We start from the raw sequence: 12,561 nt of genomic DNA, 5'->3' as shown, positions 1-12,561 counted from the left end.
TCAGAAAGGAACATCCTTCCTGAGCTTTCTCCCGTGCTAATGAACAATATCTGCATGAACGTAAGTTATAAAAAATAAAAACTTGAAATATCGTCACTAGACCAGACGTAAGTTTTTTTATTTTGAAAAGTATTACGAATAACTACAATTGGTTTCTTTCTGTACTACTACTATGTACTATTAAATGTGTACATATTTTCACCAGTTATATAACTACAGATTATAATTCTAAACATGACAACATTAATTACAAAACCTACAGCAAAGAACTTGGCATGCGGGGCCCTGAAAAAAAACTTTGCAAAGCGATAGCTTATTTGAAGATATAATGTGTCTGTCAGAAGGTATAAGAAAATATTTGCAACTGTCAACTTTGTTCTTCATAAACACCTATATATCGTTAGTTGGTATTAGGTAATACTGAATCTTTGAAAACCATCTTGAAGCCTGGAAATAAAAACACAAGCATTGTGTCATTGCCGCTGAGAAACAAATGCCATGTAGACTCAGAAGAAATAGACACTGTTAAATGGGGATTTTCGACACCTCCAAAATTGCGTTTTCTCTGACATAATATTGAATTACCTTTAAGATGATTGTAAATTGGAGTCATGTTATAAATGGTGTAGGGAGAAAATCATGACATGACTGAACTACAAAAATATTCATCTTTCGATATAAACATGGGTTTTGCGGATCCGAGGTATCCAAATAGGTTTAAAACTTCCGCATCTGCAGAAAAGCGGGATATGCCCATTTATCAGGGCCTATTTTTTCTGTCTCTACACCAGGTGATATATGTCCAAATAGCTAACAGACGCTAGTGGTCTTGTAGAATTTTAGGCGTTTTATTGAAAATAAAAATGGTACGAAAGGAAGCTACAATTTACCTATTGCTCGTTAGGCTAGACATCAATCTTATAAAGTATTATGTGTTCGTGCTGGATGTGATTATGTTAAAAATTATTTTGTATATTTAAAGTTGCAAAATCTATCTCAACCATCGCTAACGCAATACGGTGTGTCAAAATGGACATGAATTACAATTATATTAGAATTTTTAGAACAAATTTACCAATAAACACTTCTAATACTAATTGGTTTTTAATAACACAATGTTTCCAATAATATTTCCTATGATAATTACTCTCAAGATAGATAAGTATATTGTCTTACCCAATCATGAATAAGGCACACAGCAGGATTCTCGTCTTCTCCGTTAGGACAATCCGGATAATCATTACATACCATTTCATCTAATAAACATATAGAACGATCTGATGGGCATTTTAATGTTTTTAACCTACGTTCAACTCCTCGACATGCTAAAAATAAAGTACAACTATTAAATGCAAATATTCACATCTTTAAAGACCTTTGAGAATCTTTATCAATGCCTTCTCAAACACTTGATACATCTTGATATATAGTAATTTACTACGGATTTAATTCAGGGTATTGAACACTGTTTATTTTTCACCACCCCACCTCATTTTATCTATGTAATTTATGCTCCAATACCTTTAGCCAAGATGAAAAAGAATAACTTGGTCATCTTGGTTTTCTAAAGATTTTTCAATAAACTGATTGTAAATGCGCTACACGCTGTACACGTTAAAGATCTCTGTAAGTGTTAGCAAATCAAAAAAGAGTAGGCCAAATTAACCGACCAGACAGAACATGGCCATGTCCGCTTTCATTTGGCTAGGCAGAGGCAGAAGAGTGAGACGAATTGTCACGAATTTGATTCATTCATAGAATTTCGCATTTTGGAGAAAACAAGAGTGGATCATGGTGAGGAAAAACAAATAAAACTAGTTTCACGTCTCAATTTGCTGTGCTTGGGCTAAAAAGTCTCCAATAATTGTATGGTTCATAAGGTAGCCTTTCTTCACTCATCTGGACAGTATATGTTGTCACGGTCTTTAATTGGAAAAGATCATCGACAAAATTAATAAGTTATGTTCGTTAAAAAATTAACTTTTCATTAGTCACATTATGTATTTGTTATCTTGACTATAAATGTCTGATATGAAATAAGACGTATTGCCACAAATGGAGCAAAAAAATACTTCAACATACCTCTTTTATGTTTAAGTTGTCGATGTTCTTTCATCAATCTATTTACTACATATTCATCTAATCCTTCTCCATCAGCTACCTCCTGATGATTAACTACAATGGAAGATATCATTGATATTAATATATTACTAAAGTATATTGGGTGAAAGATTATTTCTATCACACCAAACAAATTGAAATTTCTTTTTCTGATAATTTTCATTTCCAGTTTAGCCTAATCTTACCAGTTTTCCATTGGAGGTACGTTCTAATGACGTTATTTTTTAACATATCATGTGGGAGCTGTTTCTTGATAACAAGGACGAATTGTCAATAACTATACTCACTTTTAACTAAAGGTCGATGTGAATGTCTTTGAGCCAAAATCTTTTTAATATATTCATTTTTATCATTTTCCGATTGTAAAACTGAAAAAGAAAAAAACCGATAGATTTAAATTAACCGTCCTCTCCAAAGTTCATCTGATTCCGTGTTGGTTGAATAATTGTTCTTGATCTGATTATTACTAAATGTATATTCAATTAGGATGCTAATGTCTTAACTATTGCATTCTGGAAGTAAGGGTGTCATCTGAAATTAAGCGTAAATGTCAGTGATTTTCTCTCAACATTTTGTTGTGAAGACGATGTAATATAGTGGTTTATATCGCGTTTGGGTTCGATACCTCATCAATTTCTTAATAGTATTAATTTGATCACCAGTTATTACACTTTTATGAAGATATCCATGCACTCCTATTTCAATCAGTGGTTTCACTAGATTAGACATATGACACAAACACCATTGTAAACATCTTGCGAAATATCGAATGATTCTAAGCGTTTTTAGGGCTATGTCAATGAGTTTTCTTGTATGGTTATTTAACCAACATGATGCAAGTATTGAAGGTTATGAATAGTTACCATTTAGCCTATTAATTAAGGTTAAAAACTGTTTAAAGGAATACTACTTATTAGGATGAACAATAAATTGAAACTTGGCCGAAATGAGTCTTCAGTGGATTGTGTGACGTGACGTGTACGTTGTTATTTTTTGTTGAAAAATCTGTTTTATAATATCATATTTCTCTTGGAAACCCGCTTGGAAACCATAATAAGGGTTAAAAACTGATATCATTCATACAAATACATGTACTTGATAAAACCCTCATGTGTCACGTAGTACTTTATCGTCAAAAATGTCAAACGATCACGTCGTGGTAAATGATAACTATTCCAATCACAAATTTATGTTAAATAATCTAAGTTTCAGGAAGCGTAAATGGATTTTACCATGAAAATACAATTAGTAAGGTACTGACTCTTAAATTAAATAGCTATTTTGGCATACGAACCTTCGACAGAATCTATTTTCTACTATTGTTTTAGTGTGGGTGGGCAATTGGCGTTTCACACAATACCGGAAGTCAGATATCGATATCTTTATTACCTTTATTTGTATCACTCTCCAATTTCTTATTTCAAAGTAGAATCAATATGACACACGTCGAAGATGTGAAGTAGTTTTTATAAACTTTTACTAAACGATATACCAACATAACGATTATTAATAAAATATTGTATATAATTCAATCAAAAATATTTTTTCTGTCCTTTATTCTAAAAATAACTGACGCTCAAACTAGACCTGTGTGATTCCATCCTTCTTCGATCGCCCTGTAGTTACTTAAGGTATGATTATATTGGCAACCACTTTTGACATCCAACGGTTAAATGCTTGGAGACATGATTAAGTATATTGATCGTGAATAATATTATGTTTTATGTTTAAAAAGAAATTAAATGAATGTGGTTTGATTTTGAAACACTCCGAATGGTGCGAATGGTAAAACTTTATGACTCGGGCATTGCCACTTAAAAATTTACACCTGTTTTGAAATATGTTTATTTCTAAGTCAGTCTAATTAAAATTCGACTAAACTTTCGTTCCGTTTCTTATCAGTCCTCACTTAGCCTGCTTGATCATATTTCTTTACCCACTCACAAAATCCCAGCGACAGAAATTTGATTAGTTAAAGTAGGGTAGTGGCATTTCTAGGAAACATCAGGTGAGGGGGCCGAGCAGGGGCCACGAAATTTTAAAGAAAGGTGGGGAGGAGGTGATCGGGTGGCAAATCCGGCAACCCCAAAGTAAAAACGCACAGTGAGTAGGGGCAGACCAAAGGTTATTGTGACGAATGTTACAAAGGCCCGTCTTTAGATCCTAAATGAAGTGGCCATATCAAAAATTATAACTAATAAAAACGGAACGAAAGATTGGTCTTATTTTAATCAGACTGTTTCTAAGTATTAAGTAAGCGACAAACTGTCAGTCACATACTAATCTTCCAAGGTCATCAAATTGCACCATCTTCAATCAGACGTTTAGCTGAAGCAGCGATATGATAAATAAAAGAAACGGTAAGGAAGTTTAGTCTTATTATAATTAGGTGGCTCCTGCAATTCCACTAAAACTAAGTGTTGGATAACATCAATAATCGCAAAGGGTAATGTGCGATAATACATATTTCGGGCTTAATGACGTCATGCAACACTTAGTTTAAATGGAATTGCAGAAACCGTAGAAGTCTGAGTGAAAATTGGAATGGATTAAATTGGTGCTATCAAGGTCCACAAAAATCATAAAATATTTAGAAAACCTCTTTATGAAGTGATTTTATGAATCAAATCTTTTATAAAAAAAACCTCCAGATTTTTAGACTCAAATGTCTTACAAAACCAACAATATGTTTCAAATTATCAATATTTGCTCGGGAAAGATTTCAGCGGATTGAGTGCCGATTTTTAATAGTTCTGCTTATATTACTGATTTATAAGGCTAATACGTCTCTCCTGCATTTTTCCCGTTTTTTTATTATCATCAGCTCGATTCATAATAAACCGAATAGGCATGATAAGTTTATAGCTTTTTATACGAATATTGACACCCACTCCCCAACCACTACATTTTATCTGATACTATATTAATACATATAAAGGTCCGTGAACCTCTGAGTGGGGAAACTTGGATGCAGGAATCAGAGTGGTATCGGTGATGAAAGCGTGGTTAAATACATTGTTTGCGATATACTGTGCTCTGTGGTTTTACTAATGCTTGAAATAACCATAGATTTGTATAATGGAACATTTCCATCATTCCTCTATCAGATAACATTATCAATTTGATCAAAAAACAGTCGCTAGTCGCCAGTGGTATGTTGTCACATGGAGCGCAAACTTGGAAACTTTTATTATTGCCTCAAAGCAATATAACCTTATATTGTTAATAGAACATCAATTTTCAAAATTGTTCTTTTTCCCGACAGGATGTTGCAGAAATATTTATAAGCAAATTATGAGATATTTTTAGCATGTCACCCACAGGTAACTTTGAAGTGTTCATTGTTCAATGAACAGGCTCAGAAAAATTGCACTGGGCTAGTTGATAACTTAAATGAAGCAGGAGCAGAAAATAGCGGCATAGGGCGAGTGGTTAGGAAAAGTTATTACGTTTGATCTTTAAAAGAAAAAGACGAACGGTTGAAACAGATTCACAGACTTAGTCATGGGTTTCAGTCGCGGCATACGTTGAGAAACGCGTCTAGTCGTTCGGATGGGACAATAAACCGAGACCCCGTGTGCTACAGGCTGTGCACTTTAACGATCCCTCGACAGTTGGAAATCGAAAGAGAGCAGGCTAATGCCACTCCTGGAATAATTTCCCTCATTGTGGCCTGCATGGCGTTACCCGTCTTCATTAGCCTAAATGGTGCAGTTTCAGGACGTAAAACTCCATTCATTTCATTTCATTTGAGTTTCTGGATCCTATATTTTGCGTAACACTTTCATCCTGTTTGTCAAAAAACGCTTAAACACTTAAACATAATCTAGCCATAACTGAGCAATGGTCTATCATGATTTAGCCCACTTCCTAATATAGTCAAAAGTTATTTAATGTTTCAAAGTACATTGAAAACAAAATCAAAATATCAGTACTCCAACATTACATTATATCATTAAAACTTACATAAAAACGTTTTACTATTCATCATCCTAATATGACCACCATTAATTTGTTTTCTATAATGAAGGAGAAAATACATACTTTTTGAATTATCATATTTTGATTAAAGTCAATGCAAAATGTTCAAGAATATCAAGATACCTTTTCGAATGAAGGAAATTGTCAATACAAGTATGCAGATGTAACTATTGTCCCTAACAAGTACAATAGGCCTAACTCTACAATATTTCCATATAAAATTTGGAACTCTCAATGAAATTTCAATTTCACGTTATTATGGACAAAATTCAGCCATATATTACTATTATCGTACATTACTTGGATTATGGACTTGAACTGTTTTTCGACGACAAGTGGAAAACAATGAAGTTGCAAAATGTTACCTTAAAGGGGCATTCTGTTTTTTCGAAAATGGAAAATTTTTTATTCTAATTTATGAAAACCATATACCATAAACTACAGAAATGTGTCCTTGAACAATACTGGACAAAGTTTTAGCCACGAACAGTCGTTAACTTTTTAACGCCAACAGTATTTAAAAGGCTTGCGTAAACTTTTAAAGTTATGATGATTTTAGGGGGGGTTAAACTACTGTACCGATTTGAGCAAAATAAACGCCTAATTGTAGAGAAATATGTCTCTATATCTAAATAGAGTCTCTATATTTATAATATTTTGAAAAACAATTCAGTTTGTTCAAGTAGATACATGGATGTAAATATCATATAAACATTTTTAGGTATTGTGAAAATTTTGCATTCTGCCCCTTTAATGTTATTTCTTCTCAATATTTAACTTTAAATTTAAATGAAGGTAGTTTTTACCTGTAACTGCACCTGCGTACTATATTCCCAATGTTTAATGTCAGAGAGTTGTTATTGAACCTAATCGAAAAGAATGCGATAGATTATCTTTTGATAACGATGTAAACTTCTCATAAACAAATTAAAAACTTAGCTTTTAAAATATAATGGGAATGAACTTTTAAAGCTAAGCGATTTCTTGTCTTTGTTTCGGTATTAATATCACTAAAGCATTAGCATCCACACGAAGTTTATAATGATAGAAGTAAGCTATCGTAAACAAGAGAAAACTACATTAAACTTACATTAAATATAAAAAAAGGAATAGACAAGATAAAATACGGTCAACTAATCCTTTCGAGGTTCGTTATTTGTCAATTTAAGATTAATAATATACAAGGTAAAGGGAAATTAAATGATAAAGGCACAAATAACTCTCAAATTTATCCAGTAAATTCTCATAGGTTTGAATAATGTTGTTCATTTTATTAAGAGAAAATGCCACTGCTGCCGATGTCAGAACTGCAATCTGAACTGAACGGACAACATTTTATTTTGCTTTTCATTACTAAGTGTACTAGACAAAAAAAACCATGAATTCACCCACGTGGGGCATGATTTTATTTTAGCCATATTTTTTTGGATGCAAGATGCAACAAATGTAGTGCAATTTGAACCTTGTCTTTCGGCACCTACCAGTTTTTTTCTTATTTTGGGAATGTATGAAATAGAAATAAATCAATATTTGTTGCAAATCTGCCACAAGAAGAATAATACACCTTGAAATGAAACAATATCTACAGGATTTGTTATATATAAATTCTATGCTATACCATTTCATTTGATTCAGATACGCTTACAGAAAGACACCAATATTTTACAAATTAGAAACTTAGATTTTCGAAGACTGCTACCAATTGTTTCTTGGGTCTTTTTCAACTCTGAATCGAAACGAATAGAAAAGGAAAGAAGACTATATTCAGTTATAAACTAGCGATATATATTCATTTGTAGAAAACAAACTACATGTATAGATGTTTGAAGGTTAACCAAGTTGAAAAGTTTCAGAATGCCATTTCGTGTTTCAGAATGAGAATGGCCCGTGCAACATAACAGTGGTTATTTTCTCAACATGAAACGGTGTTCGGATATTCTCCGTACAGGACCACTAAAAATCTATGTAACAAACCTCAAAGTACAAACGAATACCATAAGCTCCCGCCCCTAAAAAACAAACTGAATGCAATTGATACAGCAAATTTAATCAAAGTTTGTTTTCCATAAACATTTAAATTGAAGGTTTCATAATTCGATACACGTCACATGTATAGGAAACAATTTTTTAAATTTTTACAATAATGTATAAAACCAAGAGAATTGTAAAATTCTAAATAAGGCAGTGGAAAATCAATTTCTTAATCTAAAACGAAAAAGACGCGTTCACGTCAAAGTAAAAATCCTGTAATCTGGATTAATCAGACACTTTCATTACATTTAAAAATTTTGGGAAATTCCCTTGTTAATACACATCATGTAATATAACACATTTCCAATGAAATCTTTGGTACTGGGATTAGTTTTTAGACCAGACGTTAGTCTCAAAAACTGGAATTTCTGAGCGAGGCTTTACAGTAAAAGTGTTCACAGCTCACCGTCGAAATTTGAGCCTTCAAATCCACGTCTTTCCAGACTTATCTGCGTTTGAATGTTAAAATGACGACTCGTCAATTAAAGATACTCTGTGATATATAGAAAAGGCATATATAGAAATAGTGAGTAAAATTCCTAGTTTGAAGTATTTTAAAGGAATTATGTGATTTTCGCTCATTTCTAGTAATTCTGAAGACTATTTACATATATTCAAGACTAAAATCAACCCCATCACCCCCGCCCCCCAAATGGCACACCTGTCTTTTTAAGCTTTAAATCACGATATTTTGTAAGAATTATTGTGATAAACAACTGTATTTACAAATAAGGAAGATAAGTGTATTACCTGAATCACCCCTTCCGCTATCTGATGTTAAATCCGATCCTGTGTATCTCATGGAAAACATTGTCTTTTCATGATTCTTGTTCGCTGCTGATTGCAAGTTCTTTAACCGTTTTTGAATACTATATATTGAAGGTTTAGAGTCACAAACACCTAATACACATAAAAGAAATCCAGCAATAATATCGATGAACTTCATATCAAGAAAATCAAGTTACTAATTTCACAAATAGCTATTTCCTTATCTTTCTAATCTGTACCTGTAATAAATCAAATAACGGTAATAGTCATATCCTTTTTTGTAAAATAGATGGCTGTCCACTTGCACACAGCTTTTAAATTGGCAGACGACGAAGGTGCGTTTTTTGTACGAAGTGCGTAGGCACTTGATTAGTTCAACCAATTTATACGATAGGCAATCCGATCTTTTAATCCGTCTACATTATTAATGACACTTTCATAATTCGTCTAACGCGATGGACAAACAGTATCTTAATGCCAAGATAGCTATAACCTTATATATCGTTTCATGTTCAAACATTGTAATCAACTAAATGAAAAGTAACACTTGGCCGCTCGTGTGAAGACTTGACTTATCCCTAAATATTTAGCGTACACCGTGAAAATTATTGGCGTTTTGAAAAATACTAACTTCCTTGTTCACGTAAATAATGGTATGCTTCGTTCCGGAATATAAGCAGAATTCTCGAAGTCGAAAATTTATGACGAAATAGGATTTTAGGATACCACGCAAATTGCTTCAATTTATATATATATTACGCCCATACCCCGTCACACAATCAGACGAAGAATTTATTTAAGACGTAAAACTCCATTATATTTCCTTTTGTTACGTACAAAATCGGTAATCTGATTTTAATGAAATTTGATTTAAAGGGATGTAATATTCGACATTTGTCAAGAGAATTTAATGAAAGAATTTCAACTTATTGTCCTGAAAAACTGGAATGTACCTGGCATCCACTTCTGCTCGATAGAAATTTGTTCTTCTAAAAAGAAACATATATGTCAATTTTAGATCGAATTGTAAAATCATTCTTTTCCATTAATGTTTGTTTCATGAACTTCATTTGCTTGTAACGTTTTTTAAACAAGTATTATTATGTAAAACGATTGCACCAAGCGCACACTTCTGCAGCTACGTATATCAAATGGTGTTGTATTATCAATGCACGTGTTTACAAAGAAGGGTTCGAATTTCCAACAACTGAAAACAACTGATTGGCGGTGGCTACTTGAAGAACATCAACAATCCATTTATTTAGTTTTCCTAAATTGAAATTTCAATTTCATTGACAGTCTTTAACGCATGGAACAGATCTTGTATCATTTAGATGTCCAGACGCATATCAATGTCAAAGGTGTGGCGTTTCTATTATAGAAATTCGTAGATATTATAGAAGTCTTATTTGGGTCTAATAGTCATCTTTTGCTAAGTTTACTACAAGACACTGAACCTTTGTCATCACGACTAGCATATATAATATGAACAAATAATGAGCTATTTTAGATCTTCTATTAACACTATTAAGAATTGAATAAAAACTATTAGGTATCTTATAATGACAATGTCATACTCTTTATCAAACATAAATCAATTACTACTTCATTTGATTCCTAACTGCTCTCTGGTATTGCTTACTCGAAATTTTATAATTTGTCTTATATGCTCTATAACGATGTAATAATTTCAATTAATTTCAAAGGGTATATTAGTTGTTGTGTTTAGCAATATAAGTCTTCATTTATCTACATGATGGAATCTATCTGCGACTCAGTTCAGTGATTCTATGAGAAGGTATTTCAATAACACCACCAGATGAGGTCGAGTGACAGTTTTAAGCATTTTATCAGATCCGTCGCAGTCTATAGGTATAAGAGCATTACGCTTTACTCCAGATATTGGCTTCTACGTGCAACTGCTATCAAGTCTATAGTTGCAGGTCCAATCGTTCCAAAATATAACCTTAGCAACTGGTGCCAACTTTGATTTATCGGTCGTCGGTGTGCTTAGGTTGACTATATGTAAATTCAGAGATTGATCCTGATGACGCCAGAATAGCAGTCTCTAAATATCCAGTTGCTCTAAATTCCATGAACTGTTCATTAAAACAGCCTCGCTACGACAATCTTAGTTGTACTCATTTTCAGTTACAGATATTTCACAATAGAAGATTCTACGACTAAAAAGTTGTGAAATAACATAGGGAATATAGCGAGCCCATGACTTCTTCCACATTCATATGTCATTTTCAAACCAAATTTGAAACATGCGTTATCTAGGTCAAATTTCCACGCCTTCGTGGGAATTTCATAGACAATACTTTTATCTAATTTAATCAAATTAAAATTCATCTTCCAAAAGTTAAATCAAATTACGTGAATCGTGAATTGGATTGATTTGTATTCTGTGTTGTGTCAATTAAGATTGTCAATTCCATACTAAAACAATTTATGATGTGCTACAGGCTGTGCACGTTAAAGATCTCTCGATAGTTGAAAATCGAAAAAAATTAGGCTTACACCCTTGTCCTAGCAAAATTTCCCTCAATGTACACTGAATAGGTGCAGCAGATTAGGATGTTATACTCCCATTCAATTTATCCATTCAATAAAAACCTGCACATTGTTTTATTAGGATTATTTTTGTGATTATTATTGATCTTATTAATATTTACTGAAGAAAATGTGAAACAAGCTTTGAATGATTTCTGCATTATATGTTGTTGGCAACATTTTTTCAGGTCGTTATTTTTTGGTGACAAGTTTCTGTTCGTAGTGTTTATTGTATATGAGCAGCTATGACGAATGTATAGTACCAGCAGGGTAAGCTTACTCTTCTAGACACCTGATACCAGTTTTCATTACGAAAGATTAACTCACTTGTGATTGATATACTCAAAATTCGGGTTTCGATTTGTAGTTCGGATCGTTAGTTGGCTACTTTATTTATTACTAGTTTATTTATTTGCATTATTTTGTCAATGTTCCAAGGGTTTATACATATAATATTATTTTTTACATATAAATACACCTCTAGTGGCGTCACCCCCACTGTTCTGACGGGATTTTATCATCTTGTAGAATTCCTTTCACTTACTGGGGTTAATTATTCCGGAGATTTTTAATATAATATATTAATCCCAAGATATTTTATCACATTTTTTTTTATCCTAATTATTGTCCTTATCAATATATAGTCTATAGCTAAAAGGTTGACGGCTGAATTGACCACGTTTGTAGATAAGAGTTTTATCCCTATAGCCAGAAAACGTCTTTTCAACGACAATGCTTTGGACTTTTAAACTTAACAGATTGTTGGATAATTCCATTTAACACTATCAGGCGCAAACTTAGTCCGAAACATCTGCCTCTATTTCAGCCTCTGATGGATATTTTGACAGTTGTAAGCTGACATCTGTCAAATAGCTATCAGAGTCTGGAATAGAGACAGATGTTTCGATCTAGTACAAACTTTGCACGAGCATAGAGCTGTCTCACGCATATCGTATTGTTTTTATTGTTTGTATTGTGGCGGTCTGTTTTCACATCATCAGATACGTTCTCCGAAGCTCATTTGAATGTGGCATATCTCAAGATAAACAAATATAACCAGTTTCCGAACCTTACAAATGGTCTAGGTTGATGATCAGACCGAGT

At 32.9% G+C, this 12,561-nt stretch overlaps 1 protein-coding gene across 1 annotated transcript; it reads right to left on the bottom strand.

The window, feature by feature from the left end:
* Positions 1-390: 390 nt before the first annotated feature.
* Positions 391-9,079, bottom strand: LOTGIDRAFT_154253 (hypothetical protein; the record flags this gene model as incomplete). The annotated part of the gene is made up of 5 exons (XM_009061958.1): positions 391-447; positions 1,177-1,325; positions 2,083-2,175; positions 2,409-2,489; positions 8,884-9,079. The coding sequence occupies 5 exons, from the start codon at positions 9,077-9,079 to the stop codon at positions 391-393; spliced, it is 576 nt and encodes a 191-aa protein (XP_009060206.1).
* Positions 9,080-12,561: the final 3,482 nt, after the last annotated feature.

The sequence above is a fragment of the Lottia gigantea genome (assembly GCF_000327385.1).
Source record: "Lottia gigantea unplaced genomic scaffold LOTGIsca_5, whole genome shotgun sequence".
Taxonomy (NCBI): Eukaryota; Metazoa; Mollusca; class Gastropoda; family Lottiidae; genus Lottia; species Lottia gigantea.
Note: the sequence above shows the minus strand (reverse complement) of the source record. Positions and strands in the feature narration are given on the sequence as shown.